This window comes from Astatotilapia calliptera, chromosome 13 (genome assembly GCF_900246225.1).
Source record: "Astatotilapia calliptera chromosome 13, fAstCal1.2, whole genome shotgun sequence".
NCBI lineage: Eukaryota > Metazoa > Chordata > Actinopteri > Cichliformes > Cichlidae > Astatotilapia > Astatotilapia calliptera.
The window spans coordinates 837432-862290 of NC_039314.1; the positions used below are offsets into that span (position 1 = coordinate 837432).

The following is a 24859-nucleotide window of genomic DNA, read 5'->3' on the forward strand; positions in this document are numbered from 1 at the left end:
GAGATGTACTACTGATGTTGGGGGCAGGCTGAAATGGTGGTTGGGAGTCACATTGCGCAACGGGCTTCCCGTCAGCAGTCGGTGAGTTGGGTGGCTGCCCTTTGAGACTGCAGGGCTGCCCTAGTACCATGATTGTGCTCGCTGGTGTCCTTCTGCATCTGATTATTGTCTCTTTGCTTGTGCAGTGCTATGGACTCCGCGTCCTGAATGTCTGTGCTGCCTGGGCGGGAGCAGGATATACACCCTGGCCTCAGTTGGGTTAAAGAGTAACCCCAAATACTGGTGGAGAATATTTTGTCTGGCTTATCGTGCTTGCACGCTATTGGCTTCACTGAGGATTGTAGCCACTTGGGGTCTGAGCTCATAGTTTCTCATCAGTGTTACGATATTTAAACTTTGGTGAGTCGTTTGACTTTGATGTGGGGAGGGATCAAAAAAAAAAATCTAAGAGAGCTACACGGTAGCCTGGCAGAAGTAGGAAGTGGAAAATTTCAGATTTTGTAAATGAGACTAGTGAGGTCTAAAGGCTACAGAACCACTGCCAAGACATTAGTGCATGACTTAGCCAAGTCAGGAATTGTAGTCTCAAAGAAGACCATTACTAGAAAGCTGTACAGGAACGAACTGCAACGTTAAAGACCACGAAAAAACACTTCTGAAGAACACAAATCCAATCTGAAGTATGCTGATGCAATTGGGAAAAAGAATATGCATGCTACAAGTAGGTCCTTTAATCAGTTGAGACAAAAAACTAGAGCTCTTTGAGCATAGAGATCCTGTTTATGTTCGGAGAAAGAAGGGAGAGGTGATCAACTCACGCTTTTCAACTTTAACTGGCTTTGTAAAGTAAGGACACAAGGGGGCAGCCCTTTCTCAAATTCCAAGCAAAATTTGATTAATTAAGAACTGGAGAAGTCATGTTTTTCAGTTATAAGAGCTGCAGTTTTAATTACAGCCTAAATTATTAACAAAATATCCCAGCAGTCAGCTCTGTCCTTGCAGTTTAATTCACTTGGCATTCTCTGGCTATCAAGGTCAGCTGTGCAGCGCTGATGCTGTGAGCTTCGGTATTACCTGTTAAGTACAAGGCAGCTATGATGAATAGCTCACCCCCTGGGACCTTGAAAAACCTGATACACTGCTGCTGTTACAGGGCAGTATGCATGTCTATAAGACATAGCATCTTCTGGCTGTTCTTGTGTGGGTGAACAAATTTTGCATCTGATGCATCTTTTCTTTCCTTCTTTCTTTTAGCTTGCTAATGTTATTTAAACCAAAGCAATAAAAAAAACCAAGAAGTGTGACAAAATATATATTTAATTTTCTGTGTCTGTTTATCCAGATACACCCAGCATTACTGCCAAACTGATCAACGAGCAGAAAGAGGATAAGGAGAAGAAGAATCATGAAGAGAAAGAGAAGATGAAGGCAGACAACGGCTTCCAGGACAACTACAGTGTTGTAGTAGCCTCAGGTACAGTATGTGTGTCTTGTGTCATTTACACACCTAATAATGACACAGTATATAAGCTATGATGCATTTTGTTGAAAAACAAATATTGTTCTGTATTTCTGTATTTTTATTTTCTTCTCTGCCTTCAGGCTTAAAGTCCCAATCAAAGCGAGCTCTTTCCACCCCTCCCCGGCCTCCATCAAGGAGAGGCCGTGTCATGAGTGACAAGTTAACTGCTTCATCCAGTGTGGATCCTTCAGCTAAAACCATCAGTGTCCCTGTCTTCCACCTCTACCACAAGCTGCTTCCAGGTGCCACATACACAACCGATTCATATCAGACAGCAACAAGCGCAGGTCTTTGAGTAAAATGTAAAATGTTCACATATTACCGAAGAGAAACGGTGTGTACTCTGTCCTCTTATCCAGGTCAGCCACTCCCACCTGAGATGACCCTGGCCCAGCTACTCACACTTCTGTATGACCGCAAGCTACCGCAGGGCTACCAGTCCATCAGCCTGACAGTGAAACTGGGCTCCAAGGTCATCTCTGACCCCGGCCTTTCAAAGACTGACTCGTTCAAGAGACTCCGCACTGAGAAAGGTAATAAAACACACAGCTCCTAAGGAGGAGTCAGTTCAGATATTATACTGATGTCCCACTAAAAATATGCTTTAAAAAATCAATACAGCTGACTTATTTATTACTTTAACTGTAAAACTTTTGATGATTAATTACAATTTTAACTTTTTGTAAGCAGTCTAAATTCCTTCACTGATAATTTAGAGATTTCTCTTTTGCACATGAGCGCAAAACATAAACAAGCCAAATCTTTGTGAAAGATGCATCAAGCTGCACCCAATACGTGAAGTCAGACATATGAACAGCACCAAACATCCAGTCATTTCTAAACTAAAATGCAGACACCCAGCCATATATGCAGCATTTTCTAGGATGTCTACATACCAAATAATTGAGATACTGCAGCTAAAATGCAGCAATATTATAGAAGTAAAGCCAAAGGACCAACAAACGAAAAAGGCTCTGCCTGCTGAAAAACTCACAGGACCTTAGTTACAGTGTGCTTAAGTTGATCCTCTCACTTTGTCATCACATGATGTTGTGATTGGCTACTTTGAATTCACACCCCTGACTACCCACATCAGGCTCTCCCTCAGCTGTCCCAAACCAAAGACCACGCTAGTCCTGGTTAGAGGCTGAACAAACTCTTAATTTGTAATGAGTCCTGCACCTGTTCTGGTGTTTTTTCTCAACTGTGCAAACAGTATCTTTCAGATTATGTCACATTTGGGATTTTGGCACGGTCAGCTAGTCTATTCAGTGGTGCCTCTGTGTCAAATTCACATATCTAAATATGAAATGAAGGTTAACTTATCAAATAGAAATGGAAGAAACTAAGATTCTTCTCATTTTTATTATTATTTCAAGACCACTTCAGTAACTATGATCAAGTAAATAGAAATGGAGTTTTTAAAATGTAGTAAAAATCCAGACCTGTTTTTTTCCACTCTACTCTCACATCAAGATTTAATGGAATTGTACTTTGGTCTGAACTCAGTTCACATCACCTTGGCTGCTTCTCAGGCTGTACTGAGAGGCTTTGAAGTCTAAAAGCTTGCAGAGTGTTTTTTTTTTTTTAGCACAAACTGTTCAAACACTTTCCTGCTTACCTTTGCATTCATTTGGGAGTTAAGCCTTTTCATCCTTATATGTTGCTTTGGTACAACATTTATAGGGACGTTAGTGTTGCATTTGTGTCTCTAAACGATTGTGAACATGAGGTTTTTTTTATGGCTGAAAGATGGTATATTTGAATTTGTGCCCACTTACTGTGAGAGTCTTACCTATTGACTCACATTGTAAATTGCTATTGAATTTCATTCAGTCAGGACAGGTTGTTGCTTGAATCCAACTGCTGATATCCCATTCAAAACTATGCTGTCATTCTGTAGAAGTGGTGACTTTCAGGCTGGTTATATTTAGCGTTTTGATTCTGCAGACTCATGGGTCAGTACTCGGTCAAATTAATTTTTAATGTCAATGTCAGCACTGGTGAATCTGCAGATATGCTCATATTCCCTTTATCCATGCGACATGTCCTATCCACAATCCATATTTTCCATCTTAACACTCATGTGTCACTGTTTAAGAAATCATAGGGTATGTGAAATGAGACTTTTATAACTACCATTTTTACCCTTCGGCTGTAAAGGCTGATGGGCAGATGTTGTCAGGTGAGCGGGCGGCGTAGATACCCGAGTTTGTGAATGTGAAAGCTATAGAATAAAGTGACTTACGAGCTTCAAATTGATATCATAGGTACATGTACTAAAAATCTTGGAAGTTTTTGGATCCTGGTGACCTTGACCTCAATGTCAGAAATAATGTTTTCTGAAAATCATGTGAATGGCATAACTTGAGAAAAAGGCAATATAGAATTTGGGTGACTTGGGTGAACCATTCTTTAAATCAAAATACACTGTATTTCTAAATGTATTCACTCCTCCATCCAAATAAAGGATTCAACTGGTCCAGTCATTGCCAGAAGTGTATGAAATCAGCAGCTAGGAGTGCAGACTAATTCTGCACACATTGAGTTGCTCTCATGAGCTTTGTGAATTACAGCGAACCATAATGCCACCTGCACGTAAAATTTATCCACTACTGCTAAATATTCCACAGTAAACTGTGGTATTGTAATAAAGTGTAAGTGACTGGGAACAGTATCAACTCAGCTACGAAGTGATAGGCCACAAAATCAGAGCAGGGTCCATTGCAGAGGTCACCAACGTCCGATCGCTTCAGACCTCCAAACTTCAGGTGAACTTCAGATTAATTGAAGAACAGTGTACAAAGAGGTTCATGGAATGTGTATCCATGTTTAGCACCTGCATCCAAACCTTACTTCCCCACAACTCAATGCAAAGTGCCGGATGCAGTAATGTAAAGCACACACCAGCTTTGGATCTTCTGGAGCTAAATGAGGCCACCCAAACACATGAGATGTCATCGATAAGGCCAGGATGCCCTTAGTTGAGCACATCAGGACTTAGTAGTGGAGCTCAAATAAGTCAAAAGATATAGAACAAAAAGTAAAATCCCAGGAGGACATACCTTCAAGAAATATTTTAAAGAAATCATTGTTTATTAACTTTTACTTTATTTTATAAGATATTTTTCTTTTATGCTTGCTCTTTTCTTTTTTCTTGGTTTTTTTTTTTTTGCTCCATCATCTGGATGAATTGTACACCTTTTGAGTCTTTTCTATCCACAAATTTTTTGTGAATACTCACTGCCTGCAAATACAGACAATTCAGATATTTAAGAAAAGGAAAACTGTTAACGGTTTTCACCCCAGTTACATACCTTGAGTATGTAACTGAGCAGCTCAGTTTTTCTTTAGCCATTACCTTCACATAACGAATGGGTACTGACTCATCACTTCCTTCCAATGAACTCGAATAAACTACCCAAATGTGCCCACTGCCCAGACACTAACTGCTTGACGGGGTCTGTCATTATCTTCATTTAACCAATAGAGTCATCCTCTCTGTGGATCCTGATTCACTGTGTCATTCCATAACCTGTAGAGATTAGACACCTGCAGTACAGGACAGCTTACCGATGACAGGGATTTGTGGCTCGGTGAAATCTCTCTCTGATTCAGACTTTGCATCAGGGATTTAATTTCATTAAGGGAAATTCTTTACATATTTTGTAAACCAGTTGGTTTTCTTTTGAGAGAAAGGACCTTGTCAGGCTTCACTTCCACAAACCTTATTATTACAGAATTAAACTTACCAGTTTGTGACAGTGCACAACTGTGACACACAGTGTTGTCTTCAGTTAGAATCCTCAGGATTAATACAGACGTTGGATAAGGATTGCAAGAGTGATGAAACTCTGGGAAAGAGTTAAATATGGTTAAAAGATTCTGTTGATTCTATTTAACCATGAGTTGACACAATGCAACAATGCATAGCAATCAGCCCAGTTAATCAAGTTCATCACAAGTAACGTCACATCTTTATTCACAATGACCAAGGAGTTTTCTCAAAGTAGATATAACCTGCTATTGCCTGCTGCTTTTTTTTAAGACAATTAAACTTTTTGTGATTTGCAGTTCAGAATAACCTGTAATTCAATCAATCTCTTTTATAAAGCACTGAATTCACTTTTCTTCCAAAAAGATCTTAGTAATTGTTAAAATTTGTAGATATTTTCGTTAGTTCTGTCATCAAAAATGTATTTGTAAACATTTTAGTTTTAGTAATTAAACATAAACATTTTTAGTTAAATTATTTAATGCTTAAACCAGTTAGACCTGCAGAAAGGCGTTAGATTCTCCAGATTTAGCTTAAGGAACCCTGCAGGGAACCTTACCTTCTCTGTGTATAGTGTGGTTGAACCTCAGAACATATCACATAATAATGTGTGTAAAAATATTTATTATGGACAGAATTAAGACAAACATAGCAGGTGGATTTACAGGAGATTACTGAACTGTTAAGAGTTTGCTGAAACAAACAAAAGGCTTGTAATTGTTTTCAGTCTCAGCCAGTGGATGAACGTACAAGGTCCTCTCTTTGCTCTACTTGCAGTGGATCACTGTGACATCCTGAATAGCTGCCCTGAGGATGAACCAATGATGCCTAATGAAGAATGTCTGGATGCCGCAGCTGATGAGTCCCTGCTGGAGACGAGTCCCATTCAGTCACCTCTGCAAGTCTTTGCTGGCATGGGGGGCCTGGCCCTGATAGCGGAGAGGCTGCCCATGCTATACCCCGATGTCATTCAGCAGGTAAAACTCAGCTTTCAAGAGGCACAGAAAATTAGAAATTGAACAACTTGCATACATACAGCAGTTCTTTAGTATTAACTTTTTATTTCACAACAAATGTTTTGAGCTTACCTGCCCTGATAAAGAGCCTTGTGTGTCTCCTAAATTCACCTGTCAGCATTGTCTTGCATTTCACACCTTCGCTGAGCCTTTACTCGTCGTTGCGGTTGTTCACAGGTCAGCGCTCCTGTGGTTCCCTCCAGCACACAGGAGAAGCCCAAGGACAGCGACCAGTTTGAGTGGGTGACCATAGAGCAGTCGGGTGAGCTGGTGTATGAGGCACCAGAGTCCATTGCAGCGGAGCCACCGCCCATCAACAAACAACAGTCCCAGACATCCTCATCGTCATCATCCTCAGTGCAGACCATGTCGCCCATCCCTGCCCACTCACTGGCAGCTTTTGGCCTCTTCCTGCGCCTGCCAGGTTACGCAGAGGTGTTGCTAAAGGAGAGGAAACATGCCCAGTGTCTGCTGCGGCTGGTACTGGGTGTCACAGACGATGGAGAAGGCAGTAAGTCTGAAAACACGTCACAGCTGTCCGCACTGAAATTCACCTTGGGCTTTGAACTTTTAGCTTGGGAAGTATTTAATGCCAGAAAAAGTTTGAGAATTGCTAAGCTATTTGAAAGAAAGCTCTTGCAAAGATCCTTTGCACACAGCTATTTCTCCTGTCTGTCCCCAATTGACTAAAATATAAAATTTACTGTGTTTTCTAACCAGCGAGAGTTTGTCAGCACGGTGTCTTATTTTCCTTTTTGCCCCCCCCTTCAAGAAAAGTAAAATAAAAATGGATTGTTCATGTGTGATTTAATCGACTAAAACACAAATCTAAACAACAAATATAAAAGCAGCATCAAAACCTTCTTATTTTGAGTGTCTGCTTTGACATCTTCTTAGGTCACATCCTGCAATCTCCATCAGCCAACGTGCTCCCCACACTACCATTCCATGTCCTGCGAGCACTGTTCAGCAGCACCCCTCTGACCACAGACGACGGTGTGCTTCTGCGTCGCATGGCTCTGGAAATCGGTGCCATCCACCTCATTCTAGCCTGTCTGTCAGCTCTGAGCCACCACGCCCCTCGCAACCCCAATGCCAATACCAGCGTCTCTGAGGTATGACCCATATCACACATACATTCTGTTTCTAATCGTCAATTGTCCCTGACGATAGAGCAGGGCGATGTGACCAAAAAGATTTATCACGATATACATTTGAAATTTTGCGATAACGATATAACTGACGATATAATTGACACTAGACAAAACACTTTACAACTCCACAACTTTATTAGTGCAAAAAAAAATCTATGTATTTTCACTTAAACAAGCAGCTGTTTTATGTGCATTAAAGTTATATAAAAACGTAACAGTGCAAATTCCTTGACAGTTTAACCAAAAGGCATTTCCAGTGGAAACTGTCCGACATATCCTCAGCATAACCATGTATAATATCCACAAAACTTCAAAGAAGTTATACACACACAATACGGTAATATTATGTTGGAGCACAGTACGTATCACTCCGCGAGGCTCCTGCCTATGAAAGCCGTAATGCTCCGACAATCTATCAAGTGGTGCGGCTTCGTAGCTTAGCAAAGTCGTACTAAAACATTTGACAGATTTTCGAGCACCGTGTACATAAAATCGTTTCGAGGTCAGCAAACACAACCAGGATTCAAACATAAGGCACACGGGATTATAAGGGGCTCTGTCGACTTTCAGAAAAATCAAAGGATTGATTTTAAGTGTGCCGTATTTTCCAAACAACACGGTAATAACGACGGCCCGCTAGCATGCGCTACCAAAAATAGTGCTTTGTTGTGTATCTGACGGATGAAAGCTAAACCAGTTCCACACCACTGAAGCTGCAGCATTTTTACAAACCAGTTCAGCTTCATCTGTTTCATTCAACGATCCGCTTTCGCTCTTCTCATTCGGCGTCGCCGCCATGTGCGTATGTAAACAAAGGCACTGCGCATGCGCGTTTTACCCATATTCTATCACGATATGTCATTTTCCTATCGTTGCCCAAAGTTACCGGTATTACCGTGAACGGTATGATATAGCCCAGCCCTACCTGATGATACATTTTGGCTCTTTTAAATTTGTGGCTGATGACAGCTTCCTGTCGGTGTTGCATTGTGAATCATTTCTTGAACCTTTCACCAGCCTGTGAGATGTCTAAGAAAAGAGAGTCCTGTCCAGCTCTTGTCATTTTCTTACTTCTGTCAGACTAACCCAGCTTCATGCCACTGGCTACTCTCACTTTGCCTGAGTGTTTTGCTGTTGGCAGTAATGGAGTAACTGAGGATAAAAACGATTGCCGTTATTAATGACCCTCTGTCTTGCTGCTTTACTTACGGCTTCCTTAGCGTACCTTTGCCTGGCAAATGGCTTAATTGTTCATAGTGAATGATAAAAAACAAACAGCTGCAGGGAGAAAAGGCTGTGCATCCGAGAAACGGGTAGTACCTCACCTCGACTTGCCTGACTCTGCTAACTGCACATCTTCTATGACCTGAAGAAGTGCAGATAGGGCTGTTCGATATAACAATATATATCAGATGACGATATAAAAACGTCTATCGTTTCATTTTACGCTATTGTTTCGTGGTGTCGCAAAAGAAACCGTTTATGGCAATATTTTTTTCATTGTTTTGATCGCAGTCATTGGTTTTTATGTGTTGTCGTCAGCAACAACGACAGTAAAACCATCACGTGTTGGCTTGTTTATTTTCCGCATAAATCTTTCAAAATAAAGCTTAAGATCCTGTTGAGACTTTTCAAAATAAACTGAATCACGTGAAAGAGCAGATTGTTTACAGATGAGAATTAAAAAAGAGCCACCAGGTGCTAAAAAATAAACCTTAGACTCAAACGTTAGAACAGGCTTTCCCCGCAGCACGCTGTGTAATAAATACTCAAAGAAAACTGCAGCCTTTACAACTTATGTCTAAAAATGTATAGTTTCATGCCTCTGTTAAAACACTCAACTCCAGGTACACGACGCCCAGCTGGAAACACTTCACACAAGTCGAGCTGCCCGAGATTGACAGAATTTACAGAAAATGTTACATTTTTGTGATTTATATCGTTATCGGGACGATAGATGTCTTATATAGGGATATGAGATTTTGGTCATATCGCACAGCCCTAAGTGCAAAGTATATGGACGTTTAGCTCTTGAAACAAAAAAATTAAGGATGTGCTTTACATACAAATGTAGAGCAATTTACAAACCATTCTGACAGCAATATAGCATCAATGGGCTTTTAAATAAAGTCGGGAAGAGAGAGCCTGGTTTGTGTTTGTATGCATTTAATGGCAGCTTGTGTTAATGTGTAGGAAAAATCAATGATTGTTTTCCTAGTGTGAATGGCAGAGGTCACATCTGAAATCATAGTTACTGTGATCTCAGGTGTAGGTCTTCAGCGCTTTTTTTTTTTTTTTTTTTTTAATTTTTATAAATTAAAGGGGCCTCAAAGAGAGGCGTAAGAACAGAGTCAACAATGGTTTGGTATCCCAGAAAAAGAATAAACCAGTTAGACCTGTTTTCTTATCATGTTTCAAACACCAAACTGAAAAAATTAAAACATATCTAGCTAAAGCATATGAGCTTATGAGTTTTTCACCCCCTGAGTGGAGGTGTTGTCACTGGGTTCCTGAAGCAGACCTGCCTTGTTTTTGTTGTGGTGGTGATGTGTCCGGTCTCATGCTTGTTCAGGGACTGTGTGAATACACAAATCTGAGCCAAACGCATCACACTGGCAGTGGTTGACCTTGATCTCCTGAGACCCATGTTCTGGAGTGGTAGCACTGGTGTGAGATAAGACACTGTGTTTTAAACATGAGAGACAATTGAACAAAACATTAACTTTAAACTTCAGGGACCAATTTTCTGTCTGCTCCTTTGACTCATTTCTTGTTTGACTCCATGTGACCATCACAAATGTTTTATGGCAGCTTTCTATGTAGGCCACAACCAACTCTGACCTTTTTGAATACATGATAAAACGTGATGAAAAAGCAGCAACAGTGTTTACGCCTGAATTTCATTAATAATTGTTAAAGGGAAGTAAAAATGCAAAATCTTTGGTGTGTGTGTGTGTGTGTGTGTGTGTGTGTGTGTGTGTGTGTGTGTGTGTGTGTGTGTGTGTGTGTGTGTGTGTGTGTGTGGCAGCCACAGATATCCAGCTGCCATGGTGGGGGGACCAGTGAGGAGCAACAGCTGTACTGGGCTAAAGGAACGGGTTTTGGTACTGGATCTACAGCGTCAGGCTGGGACGTAGAGCAGGCCCTCACCAAGCAAAGGCTAGAGGAAGAGCATGTCACTTGTCTACTCCAGGTAAGTGCAAATGAGCATTTTTTTTTTTTTTTTAAGGTGGGTTATTTTTGCCTGGTATTCCCTATGAAACATGGGCCATAAATGAACCCATTAATTTTTTTGTGAACTTGCACTATAGTATTCAAATTCAACAGACTGACCAAACTACAAGACGCAAATAATGAGCAGACAGCTGGGTTAAATGGAGGGCAGGGAACTAAAACGGCTTGTTTCGGGCAGGGGATAAAAAAAGGGCTGCAGCAATGCTCAATTTAAGATGAGTAAGGATTCATTTGAACCATGAACCACGCAAAGGTATCATATCTAGCTATGTTTAATTTCTTTTGATGTTACTTACTGTGCCTTGTCATAGTGAGAGATGAGCACCCAACAATACAGTTGGTGCATATATTTGATTCCCAATAAAGAGGTATGCTTATCATCCTGGCAGTTGTGGTGTGTAGGAAGGGACATCTGAAGACACACAGTGATCAAAAACATGGATTCGCCCTCATCCAGAGCAGGTCACATGAACGCTTTTCTTCATAAAGGGTAAATTTTAATTCTGCATTTGTTTTTCTTTACTAGGTCTTGGCAAGCTATATCAACCCAGCAGGCTCAAGTGGCTGCCACATTGCTGATGCCTCTTCAACAGCCAGCAGAGCTCACAACAGCTCAGCACTGCCAGCAGTGCTGCTAGAGCTGCTGAGCCAGTCCTGCCTCATTCCCGCCATGTCCTCCTACCTACGCAACGACTCAGGTAGGGCCCATGTCTTTGCAAGTGATGAGTATGACCAACAGAGAGACGGATCTAGCCTCTGTGCGCCTTGATTCCTAGGCCCCACCGGTTGGCTGAGGAGAAGTGATTTGAACCTCTGTATATTTCAGCTCAACAGAGTGATCACGTAGGAATTTCTACCATAAACACTAAGCAAGAAAGATGACTCTCCTGTCACACTGAAGTGGACATGAAAGGGTTATCTGTAAAAATAATGTTGTATCCCTTAGATCTTTCGTTCTATTCACTGAAATGAATAGTGCTTACCCACACAAAGGAAATAGGACTTTTGTGGTTTACATCAAACATGACACAGACCTTTAGGCAACATGTTAAATTCTCTAAGGAGAGACTGCTGATAAGTGATGGTAGCTGAGTTTGTAAGAGATTAATGACACAGAACTATAGAACAACTGAGAATGCAATCACGAGAATGAAAATAAACATTTCACTTTTTATTAGGCATCAAGATGGGGATAGTTTACGGCTCAAGTCACCTTGAGTCTTCATAACATCTTTATTTACAGTCTGTTTGCTGAGACCTGGTATGCATCTTACCAAAAGTAACATGTAAGTTACTGTCTGCTTGATAGTAACTTACATTTTTCACTGAGAATATTGATCAACTCAAGTAAGTCTGTGACAAGCACAATGTAATATCCTGTAATTGAATCTAGCTTGCCCACTATAAAAATGCAGAAAGCTGCATACTTCCAATAGGCTTGATAAGTTTGTGGTTATCATTGCTCCTATAGTATGTGTTTAGAAATCTGTCATTAAGAAGTCTTACCGCTCCATGTTTCATTATTTAGATTCTACATACTCGAAAACATCATGAAATCAATTTCCTGAAGGGTTTCTGGCATTTGTGTTTGTGGGCAGATTTTTAAAAAAAAAAAGAAAAAAAAAGACCAATTTTCAAAAATGATAAATTTAACTGATTGCTATCAACCTGGGAAGCAAAAATCAGAAAAGCAGTCTGCTACTTAACACTCGGTGTTCTGTGGACACAGAGAGAAAGTAACACCTATATGCCACTTTAAAGTTTTTGTTTACACAATTAACCATAGCTGTATGCTCACTGGCTAAACGTGTTCGTTGTTGTTTATACCTAAGAGTCTAGCAGGGATACTGTTGAAGACAAAGTCAAAGGAGCTTGCAAAGAAGAAGACAAAGCTACAGCTTTGGCATGAAATCTTGGATTCCAGGGACTTTAGAGTAATTTTATATTGTATAGCAAAGAGAGAACTCCAATTTCAAAAAGTAAAAGTGCTAAGCAGATAAATATATACATGAATGCAAGTGAATGTAGACGGTGCTGCACAGTTAAGGTTAGGTCAGCCCACTGCTTATATCCTCGATCGTGGCTCAAGAGTTGGGAGTTCGCCTTGTAATGGGAAGGTTGCTGGTTCGAGCCCCGGCTTGGACAGTCTCGGTCGTTGTGTCCTTGGGCAAGACACTTCACCTGTTGCCTACGGGTGGTGGTCAGAGGGCCCGGTGGCGCCAGTGTCCGGCAGCCTCGCCTCTGTCAGTGCGCCCCAGGGTGGCTGTGGCTACAATGTAGCTTGCCATCACCTGGGCATCTGGTGATGGCGACACATCATGTGTGAATGGGTGGATGACTGGATGTGTAAAGCGCTTTGGGGTCCTTAGGGACTGGTAAAGCGCTAGTATCATCCCAGAGCCTGTTACAGTGAGTGTATGCTACCTGTGTGTGCCTAATGCTGCTGGTTGTTTAACTTTGCAGGAGTATGTAAGCATGCATGCTGGCTTGTATTAATGTGCCCCTGGTCTCATAATTAAATAACAGCTGATAAATAGCATTGTGAGTGTTGTAATTACTCCTCATTATCTGGTAAAAGCCTCTGACGTGTGTTTAAATCCAAGTGTTTCCACATGCTGTGTTAAAGCATGTCCTTTGTAATACTTTTAAAACTGATATATTTATCACCCAGCTTAATAGCACATAGGTATAATGTCATGTGTTGAGTAGACATTGATTAGAGTTAATTGAAATCATGGTGTGTCCTGCCAAATAGAAGCTGGGAGCAGCTGGACCACCTTTTACATGAAAGCCAGGTGGCCAGGAGGTCCAAGGTGTGAATAAATGACTGACCAGAGCTGACTGTAGTGAACACTGGTTTTCTCTCCTTCTCTAACATTATTGTCTATGCTCTGCTTATTTAATTTAGCATCACATTGACTGCACGCGCACAAGAAAAAATACAGTCCCATAGAAATTTTGCGTCCTTTTTTAATATACTCTAGTCTGTGAAGCTTTTAGTAAAATGTTGCTATTTTTGTTTCTTTTTTTAGCCATGTTCTGTAGTATCCTTAACTGGCAGTTTAAGTTTCTTCATTCTACACCTTAGCCTTCATTGCCTCTTTCAAATCTGATAACTGGCTCGAGGTAACATTTATAACGGGCACTTTGACACACATCGAGAGATGGAGCACTTAATTCATTGTCATCTCATTTTTAAATACAGCATGGTCCAAAACACAAAATATGTCTTTTTGAAAAATAAAACCTTTTTTTTTTTCAATAAGACAATTTATTAAATATAGCTGAAATATTTGTAAGATTTTTCATATTTTCGGCTAAAACATACTTTGTTTCAGAATTTTTAACACTAACATAATTCAGCTGTTTGTTTTTTTTGCTCCTGGTGTCAAAAAAGATACTTGCATTGCCTTACCTTGGCCTCAAGTAACAATGTGAGGGATCTTGGGGTCTTGAACTTTTATCCTCCTTTTGTTGCCCTGCAATAGGCTACTGGGAGCTTCCCATTCTGGACTATCCTGCTTCTTCACTCACCTATTTCATTTACTGTATGTTTATACACCTGTCTGCATTTAATCATTAGTTACTTTTCATCTCTGGCTCTCTTCTGCAGTGTCTTTTGTTCTGTCTCTCTGGAGATTGTGCCCCTCCCTAATCTCGGTTCTATCTGAGGTTTCTTCCTGTTAAATGGAGTTTTCCCTTCCCACTATTGCCAAATGCTTGCTCAAATTGGGTCATGTCTTGAATATAAAAGAGACACAACAAGTTTTCGATAACTGAAGAACCAAAAACTGCGAAACTCTGCCCACTAGGCTGAAGAAATGCCAGAGAAGCAGAGCCCAAGAGAATGAATGGCCTGCTTGCCAAAGATCCATTCAGAGTATATGTTCAGCTACAAGGGAGCAATTTCACAATGGAAGACACAGCCAGAACTGAAATTGAGCGTACCATAGCAATCTTCCAGAGCAGAAACAACGAGTCTCCAGAATAAAGACCTGAACAGCACCAGAACCCAAAATGACTCGTACTAGCTGAGGAAGCTAACAGCACTCCTTGATTGCTTGACTGCACAAATAAGGGCGCTGCTATGCGAGTACCTGAAAGGTTGAGGGTGAAGATTAGTTGGTTTCAGGGCCTTGGTTGGTTTTAATCTGCCACATGGGATGTACCATTGACTTACACAGGGAAGTGGCTGACATCAATCTTACCAGTGGCTAGGAAGGACAGAACAGAGGTGTTCTGAGCATGGTAGAAAGGAAGACTGCTACAAGACTGCCCCAGAGACTATCAAACACATAGTAGCAAGATGGAAGATGTGAGCTGGGACTATGTACACTGAGAGGCACAACCAAGTGGCTTATAGTGTCCAAGAACATCTGTGATGCATAGAGATTAGAAGTCCTCAAGCCCCAATCGAACCAATATGGGACACCACTAAAGGTGATGATGAATTAAAAACAGGGCGACGGTCAGTGGAATTTCTACCTTCACACAGAGAAGCAGCTGTGACCAACCAACCAGACATAGTTGTGGTTGAGAAGATGCAGAAGACTGTAGGTTTGATAGATGAGACAACAACATCAGGAAGGAGGAGCACGAGAAAATAGAGAAGCATCAAGGACTGCGGGAACCACTGGAACAGGTTTAGAAAGTTAAGTTCTAAGTGGTCCCAGTGGGATTAGGAGCATTAGGACCTATAACTCCCAAACTGGAAGTGTAATTCCAGGCTTAACATTAGAGGTATCTGTCCAGAAGATTGCAGTCCTACAGTGCCTACCACTGCAATGAGTAAGAGGAAGATTTGTTTTAAATATCCAAAGGTGGGAACTGACAATGTACCTTGTTAATTGTACTCGAGTATTTACACAAATCTGTTCTTTTTACTCCTCATATTTTCAAAACAGGCTTGTAACTTTAGGGTTTAACACATTTGAGGAAAGATTTTTGGCATCAGTGTGAGCCTTCAGACCTTTAAACTGATTTGATCCTAAATGGATGAACAATAGCACACAAAATACGATATTATTTGTGTATCACTGGATTATCACATACAAAAACATTAAAGATGCAAATACATAATTTATTCATCATTTATAGTGCTATACTGAGGAGTTGAGGTTAACTAGGTTGAAACGATTTGGAACAGTGTTTTGGTTGAAAATGTCCATAATTGTGGTCATGGTGCCAATTTAGATTGTGTATTAGATCGTGAAGATCCAACATCTGGAGGATGTGCAGGATAAATTGATTAGCTTGTCATACTGTGGTGAGTTTATAGTAAAGCACTGTTCTGAATTGGTGCACAATGGCTGTGTTGCTAATGGTTACTGTTAGGTGGTTAGATGATACTTAGATTTCTTTTTTAATTCACTTAATTCTAACTTTATGCAACTTGATATGATCTAGTTTAAGGGCAGTGTAAACAGTATACTGATAATGGCTGGAGTCTAAGCAAAGATGGCTCGTGAAACATCTGTTTATATCTTATGTACAGTGGGGCAAAAAAGTATTTAGTCAGCCACCGATTGTGCAAGTTCCCCCACTTAAAATGATGACAGAGGTCAGTAATTTGCACCAGAGGTACACTTCAACTGTGAGAGACAGAATGTGAAAAAAAAATCCATGAATCCACATGGTAGGATTTGTAAAGAATTTATTCGTAAATCAGGGTGGAAAATAAGTATTTGGTCACCTCAAACAAGGAAAATCTCTGGCTCTCACAGACCTGTAACGTCTTCTGTAAGAAGCTTTTCTGTCCCCCACTCGTTACCTGTATGAATGGCACCTGTTTGAACTCATCATCTGTATAAAAGACACCTGTCCACAGCCTCAAACAGTCAGACTCCAAACGCCGCCATGGCCAAGACCAAAGAGCTTTCGAAGGACACCAGGAAAAGTATTGTAGACCTGCACCAGACTGGGAAGAGTGAATCTACAATAGGCAAGCAGCTTGGTGTGAAAAAATCAACTGTGGGAGCAATCATCAGAAAATGGAAGACATACAAGACCACTGATAATCTCCCTCGATCTGGGGCTCCACGCAAGATCTCATCCCGTGGGGTCAAAATGATCATGAGAACGGTGAGCAAAGATCCCAGAACCACACGGGGGGACCTGGTGAATGACCTGCAGAGAGCTGGGACCAAAGTAACAAAGGTCACCATCAGTAACACACTACAACGGCAGGGAATCAAATCCCGCAGTCCCAGACGTGTTCGGCTGCTGAAGCCAGTGCATGTCCAGGCCCGTCTGAAGTTTGCCAGAGAGCACATGGATGATACAGCAGAGGATTGGGAGAATGTCATGTGGTCAGATGAAACCAAAGTAGAACTTTTTGGTATAAACTCAACTCGTCGTGTTTGGAGGAAGAAGAATACTGAGTTGCATCCCAAGAACACCATACCTACTGTGAAGCATGGGGGTGGAAACATCATGCTATGGGGCTGTTTTTCTGCCAAGGGGACAGGACGACTGATCCGTGTTAAGGACAGAATGAATGGGGCCATGTATCGTGAGATTTTGAGCCAAAACCTCCTTCCATCAGTGAGAACTTTGAAGATGAAACGAGGCTGGGTCTTCCAACATGACAATGATCCAAAACACCGCCCGGGCAACAAAGGAGTGGCTCCGTAAGAAGCATTTGAAAGTCCTGGAGTGGCCTAGCCAGTCTCCAGACCTCAACCCCATAGAAAATCTGTGGCGGGAGTTGAAAGTCCGTGTTGCTCGGCGACAGCCCCAAAACATCACTGCTCTCGAGAAGATCTGCATGGAGGAATGGGCCAAAATACCAGCTACTGTGTGTGCAAACCTGGTAAAGACCTATAGTAAACGTTTGACCTCTGTTATTGCCAACAAAGGTTATGTTACAAAGTATTGAGTTGTATTTTTGTTATTGACCAAATACTTATTTTCCACCCTGATTTACGAATAAATTCTTTACAAATCCTACCATGTGGATTCATGGATTTTTTTTTTTTTCACATTCTGTCTCTCACAGTTGAAGTGTACCTCTGGTGCAAATTACTGACCTCTGTCATCATTTTAGGTGGGGGAACTTGCACAATCGGTGGCTGACTAAATACTTTTTTGCCCCACTGTATATCCTTAATGAGCAGTAAATCTCAGAGCAGCAGCAGCACAGGTCAACTAATCACAGCCTGTCCATCAAGATAATCTTCTGTAGGTCATAGGTTTTTGACTTTTACTTGACTAAAGACATTAAATTGGTCTGTCAACTTTTACGAGGTTTTGTTTTGTTTTTTTTATAACTCCCCTGAACTAAAATATGTCTGCCCCCCTTGCCATCTCTGCATACATCTCAAAACTGGAATTAAGTAATCTGGAATCCATTTCATAAATAGAAATGACACATGTCCCCTCCACCTTACTACTTAATTCCAGTTTTGCTTTGTCTCAAACAGATATGATTTAAAGTTAAAATATGTTGTATGCAGTTAATGGCCATTTTGGTACATCATTCCTGCTGATTAAACATTAGCATAATGTAGGAGAGTAATGGTCGGTAGTGATTCATCATGTGGCAAAGAAAGCAGTTCCTTTGTGTTTTCCAAATGCATAGGCCTCACAGTTTGTCCACTCATTTGTTTTAACTGTTTTTTCACAGCAGGCTAAGGAAAACTATGTTTTTGAATGAAATGCTTGACCTTGTGCACAGAAAGTCTTTTGTTCCCTATACAAACCCGTACACACTTCAAGGATTTCCTACATCACAAGGCATATTATTGACATCAGTACAAGGTGAAAGCTAAATACGCCACAGCACCACCTTCATTCATTACCACAATGTCCCTGTGGATTTGTGAATTTGCAGTTTATCACTGCTCACCCGTGGAATTGTAGATTCTATTACCACACGCTTCCCTCCTTGCAGTTAAAATGGGTAGATGAGCACTTTGAAGTGGATCAGGGCAAAGGTGAGACGTAAGATGCCACCACCAGTGATCATTGTTGTAATTAGATCCCATTCATGTAAAGTTATATACACGAATCCTTCTACGCAAACACCTTGGGGGTTTTCACAGATGAGGCTGGAAACTCATTCTTATTGTTATTCTTGGGTGTTTATTGTTCAAATGTCCCCCAATTCCACAATACATCTAGACGTTATTCAGATATTTATCAAAAGCTTTTTAATACAGGAAAATGATTGCTGACACTACCCTTAAATGAATATGAGCAAATAAATGAAGAGACCTCTGCGATCCCTCTGCACCTGACACATTTTACTCACACTCACCGACTTTCAAAGATGGACAGAGATGAAGAAAGAATATAGAGCATAAGCCCCATTTCAAATGGAAACTACATAGTTTAATTACAAGTTGATCCCATTCCTTAATGTCTTGCAACTGTGACTTCTGTGTAAGACCTGTGTATTATCAAAAATAGTTTCACACTTTTGGGGTTTGGGAAGCACTTCTAGAACACCTCAGTATAGTGTGAATTTGTGGTACACATGATGTGAAGTTGCAGGTCTGTCGGAAGTTGTTGTATAGCCACATTGCTTAGGAAGAGTGCTGTATTTGTATTACTGTAAGGGCCCTGAATCAAACACATTTTGTGGCCCTGAAGACTTACAGGTGACCAGCAGTGTTTCCAGAAGCAGCTTCCAGTTGTCACTTTATAGACTTTGCCTTTAATCATATTGTTGAGAACTCCTTCCAGACAAGTAGCAATTATGCTCCCCAAAGTTTTGAATTTAAAAAGAGAGAAAATATATCGGGTTTCTACAACACTTCTTTCCAGTAAGTACAACAGTCCAAAAAAAATCTGATCTAGGGAAATTTTGTTTTTCCTCTTGGGCCACACGGGGGAGTCAGTCCTGGCTGGGAGCTTGATGATGTCCATCTGGCATACCCTGGTTCCAGCCTAGTCCTGTTCCTGCCATGTCTCCCAGCCCTTTGTTATCTTGTCGGCTCATGGCTGTGGCTTGGCAATATGGCTTGTTTGTTTACATCTTTAACCAGTCTGTTGATTTCCCTTCTCCTCTCTCTGGGATAGACTTTCATTTCAAACTTTTTTCTCCAACATGTGTGGCTTTCTAATTAACCCCGTCCTTCACTACTGCTCACTTCAGCTTTTCTGGCATATTTTCTCTGATTTAGAAATCCTTTTCTTCAGTTTTGGTATGTCACAGTGTGGTGTAGATATAAACAAAAACGATTACAAACAGGTTAAGAAATGTGCCAATGATGCCTAGCATGGCCAGTATGGACTCCTCCTGCTCCTCCTTGAGCTCCAGTGCCCGCACGTCATCAAGGGTGATGACTGTAGTACCCATGGTGCTGTTATTCACCTAACCTGGCAAGGGTGCACTTATCTGGAATGAAAGGAAGTGAAGGGGACTGTGTCAGACAAGAACTGAAAGTAACATCAAATCATAATTGGGTGTCTTTTCATTGCTCAGCTGCATCCTTTTTACTGTACTACTAATCTGCTAGTTTTTGCTCAAAAAACACATTCAAACAGCCCTGGTTCAGGCAGTGCCAACATAATCTCTCCCACCCCACCAGCCACAGGAAAATTAATCATGAATCAAATACAACAATGGCTGCATAGAGTGGAATGGAGATTAGTCTTTGAAGACTGCTTCTTACAACCTGCTACAGATTGTAGCTGAGCTCCTCAGTTGTGAGCTAGGAGCCAGCACTTAGTCAGCCTCATTTTAGGATTACTTGGAATGAAGCTTTTAAATTGTTAGCAATGATGCTCATTGGCATTCTCCATGTTAAAATAAGTTTGATTTAAAGATTGAGCATGCTACACCCACCTCCTCTGTATAGGTCTTAAATTAATAATCCCCCCTATCCCAGGCTCCTTGAAGTAGTTGTTCTGAGCATAATTCCCATTTTCCCTATGGATAAGTCTTAGAAGGTAAAAATTAGGAGCTAACGATGTTGTCTGAAAGATGAACAGGATATTTCTATCCTTGGGTTTATAATAGAATAACATTCACACTCTTTCCCTTCAAGTCTGGAAAATTATTCTTAAATTCAGATAAGTCAAAAGCAATAGGGTAGGAAGGGGAAAGTGGCTTACCCTAAAGCGCCTTAGGTGTAAGACATCATCATCCGGCATGCTTTTTGGGTCCTCACAGAAAAACCATGGCTTTAAGGGCATTCTACATGTGGAGAAAAAAAAAGAGGTGGGGAGGCTGGGTAGAGACTGTTCCAGTGCCTATAAGCGACAGACCAAGTGGCGGAGAGAGACGGCGATGCCACGACAGCTTCTCGGTGCTCAGCGACGCTTCCAATGAAAACCTCCTTGTGACACTTGTCTCCTTCTCCTGTTTATAGCGCCACCTGTCAAGTTCAACAACCCTACCCACAAACTTCCCTTCTGATTAAGTTCCCCCTTTGTCTTGCCAGTTTTTTTTTTCTCCTTTTTTTCATCAGCAGGTTTGCCTTGCTGCTGCTAAAGCACCAGCAGCCTCTGCGTAGTGGAGAGGAGAGGGGTTCTCCTCATTTGTTCCCTCCCACCTCCCCTGAATTACTCCTATACTGACCGTCTGCTCCTTCTCTTGATTTCCCTGTAACGGCTTTGCTGAAACCCCCCTGCCTGCCTACACCTTATGCTGTAACACACTCTCCCCAATTTTCTACTGGCCTCTATTAGAAATGAATGCCTTTAAAAAAACAAAACAAAAAAAAAGCCTTGCAAGCAATGTGATTATTTTTTCTGAATGAACTGATAAGTCTCTCTGTCACCAAGCTTCCTCTGAGCTTGGTAAGAACATGCAGCTCCCCAAATTAGCAGTCTGTGGCAGGTGATATTCCAGAGGAGCAGGAGAAGCTGTAAATTCCCATGGAGCAGATTTCTGTAGAAAACCAAAAGCAGTCGGGGTGTCAGACAATCGATATGACACTATGGATGCGCGCCTACCACCAGTGACAGCACTGTTACGGCGGTTCTCCAACACCAGTTAGTCATCGTGGGAGGACTATGCATTGCATAATCAAGCAGAATGATGGCAAGAGAGCGAGAACGGATCCTGATGTCCATGGCAATGAATTGGAAGAAGCATGAGAACGAGAGAAGGGGGGAGGGAGGAAGTGAGGAGGAGCAGGAGGAGGAAGGGGGGAGACGACATCGCTCACGCTTAGAGTTGTCTCCTCCCTCCACTGCTGTGGGTGCTGGTGGAGTACATATACTCATGCACACACTCGCTCATTTACCACCTAGCAAAACACAAGACAAATATCCAAAAAGGAGGCAAATTCAGCCTCTCTGCGCTGCTCTCGGCTGAGTTCAGTCGTGCCCGTCATCAGCTGTTGTTATTCTGGAAGACCTGCAGAGAGGGGAGGAGTTGAGGAGGAGGAGGCAGCAATAAAAGGCGGTGGGGAAATAAAGGATGGATGTGACTGGTTGGAGGACAAAGAGGATGAGGCCGTGAAAAGATGTGGGGGTCTGCACGCAGTTAGATATATTCATCTCTAACCAGTGGCTTCTGAAACGGACACCAAGCCTGCCTATTTTGTCTTTCTAACTTCCCCCTTTATTTTGTGATAGAACCTCCTCACTCTGCTGTAACCTTTTTCTATGCTTCTATGAAATATTTTACTACCTTAAAACAAACTTGATGTTGATACGTTTTTTTTATGTGTCATCTTCCAGTCCTCCTGTAGCACCATTGAAAACCATTAGTGATATTTTTTTTAATAAAGGAAAAGAAGGTCAGTGTTGTTGGGCTCAATTACTATGTGTTCAGTTAGTTAGCTTGTACTAAATGGTAAAGTGACTGGTACATAATTGAGCACTCAAGGTGCTTTCTTGTTAATCCAGTCACACTCATTTATAGAGTACTTTTATCTAAGCACTTTTGAACATTTGTGCACACACTCAGTCTAGTGGATGGATTGGAGCAGCTTGGAGTTCAGGATCTTGCCCAAGGAATGTGTAGGCATGCAGACTAGAGGAGTCTGCTTTGTTAAGGCTTTTTCTGCTTCAATCCTCTCTTAAGCTCTTGTTTCATTTCTGTTCATATGCACACATTTATTGCATCTATGTATGGGATATGTTTGCTTAAACATTAGTTGATACATTAACGTTAAATTAATTAATTTTAGTTATCAGACCTTAAATTTAAGACTGAATTAATTTGGCTTCAGCAGTATTTAATTTACCTGGTAACCAGGTACAACAGAATGTTATAAGTAAAAGAGTCTATCTCAATATACTTCATCAACATCAAAAAGGTGAATTTTTGTAACAAATAAGGAGTTTCTGCTGGGTTTTATTTATTTATTTATTTATTTTGGTATCATGTCTGATTAAGAATCTTTTGTCTTATTTATGAGGTGGGATGTAGGATAATTACATGATGAACTGGGATAATTATGAATTTCTTTTAGTTGTCATTTTAGTCATAGTTTGGAAATCATTGCTAATTTATTCATGTAACTAACTTTGATGAATAAAAATGTTTATCTAAGGAGGCTGGTGGGTCTGTCTAGCACAGACCCACCGCTGGAACGAGACAATTCTACTGCAACAGCAAAGACACGAGTCGGCAAAGTTCTTTGTATTGCTCGTGCACGACGGAGAGAACTGTGATGAGCGTCGTTCCTTCGCTTGACCCCAGTTGCTCTCGTCTGCTCCCTCGTAGCACTGCTCTTTATTGTGGTTACACGTCTATGCACAAGTTCATTAACATATGACGTTTTACACAGGCATACATGTGAACAAAGAGTACCTTATCCGTGTGTACGTATAGGCATGCGTGTGTGTGGGATCAACATGTGACCCTGTGAAGAGTCCCCAAAGCTGGTGCCAGGAGTCCAGCGGTCCACCTAAACAAAAGGCACTTATACTTACGCAGATGCAGATACAGAGTAGGTGTCCTCCTATAGTATAAATCAAGAAGAGAAGGTATGACCTCTCTCATGACCTTAGGGTGTGTATGTGCATGCCAGAACACTCTGGAAGGCACACACAGTCTTTACAGACTGCTAAGGATCAAACCTCTATCAGTCTACAAACATTTATATACTTTCTAAGCATAAATGATTATAAATTTCTATGCATAAATGGCAATAATAAAACATAAACCCAAAAGAGGCTGTTTTTTCTTGGCCCCAATAGTTAGAAATAGAAGCGAGGAATTGTGTTTATTTATTTATTTCTTGGTAGGCACTTTGTTTTCCTACTTATTCTAACCCAGTTACTGTGTTCACAGTGTGTGCCAACCCAAAACTAAGTAACCTGAGTAGCTTGGATTGTAAAGGGATTCTTTTTGCACAAAAATGCAGCCACTATTTCTTCTGTGCTTTAAAATGGTACAGAGCTCCAGGCTACTTTTTTCTGGTTGTTCCACACAGACTTTCCTTGATGCACATTATCTACGGTGTCCACTCAGGCAGACTGTGTGTTGGCGGAGGCATGTCACAGTCTTACTATTTCAGCTACTCCCCGCTCTATTCCTTTGCCCTATAGGGGTCAGGAAGACCTGACACTGTCCAGCCGTGCTTGAGTCACAGTATTTGCCACCCACTCAGTGTGACCCGTGTGCTCAACACCCGTCCCTTGTAGCAGCAACCTGCCTACGCATCAACTCTCCTGTTTCCCCATTAAAGCGGACTCAGTGAACACTTGTTTAATGTTATTTAACTTGGTGTTATTGACCGTTTTAATTACTAATTGTGGTGGTATGTAAAGTTCATGATGAAAGGTGTCAAAATCTGTTGTCTCCTTGGGTGCTAACATTAAGAAGAGCATGTTGTTACAAAGAGATCAGCAAATGTCAGATATCTTTTTAGTCACTTGAACAACTAGCAAACTTAAAACTTTAAAGTAGCAGTTAGCGGTTTAAGTCTTTTGTTTTTCCCCAACCATTGTTTACAATAACTCACTGCTAGATCAAAAACTGTTTACATCAGTTCACAACACTTCATCTTCACTTCAGTGGTCATAATGTTATGATTAATGAGCGTATACTTGCAAGAAAGAAGTTGAGTCCTTTGGAATTCTGCATTAATGATTAATAAAGCATCTGAGGTGGTTGTAGCTCAGGAGGAAGAGCAGGTCATCCGGGGCAGTCACTCTAATCGGCAGTTAGTCTCTAAAGTATATCCATCATTATGAATGTGAATGATAGATAGAAAGCCTTTCTGTAGAAGAAGCATTGAAAGAAGTTCTTGTA

At 41.1% G+C, this 24859-nt stretch overlaps 1 protein-coding gene across 4 annotated transcripts in view; it reads left to right on the forward strand.

Annotated features, from left to right (window-relative positions):
* birc6 (baculoviral IAP repeat containing 6) overlaps window positions 1-24859 on the forward strand; it is a 132627-nt gene that overhangs the window by 76126 nt on the left and 31642 nt on the right. For all 4 annotated transcript variants that reach the window (XM_026190469.1, XM_026190473.1, XM_026190472.1 and 1 more), the window contains exons 57-64: window positions 1343-1474; window positions 1603-1764; window positions 1882-2055; window positions 6075-6274; window positions 6491-6824; window positions 7211-7428; window positions 10496-10660; window positions 11228-11399. In XM_026190469.1, coding sequence (XP_026046254.1) covers window positions 1343-1474; window positions 1603-1764; window positions 1882-2055; window positions 6075-6274; window positions 6491-6824; window positions 7211-7428; window positions 10496-10660; window positions 11228-11399 — 1557 coding nt within the window. The remainder of the gene's footprint in view (window positions 1-1342; window positions 1475-1602; window positions 1765-1881; window positions 2056-6074; window positions 6275-6490; window positions 6825-7210; window positions 7429-10495; window positions 10661-11227; window positions 11400-24859) is intronic.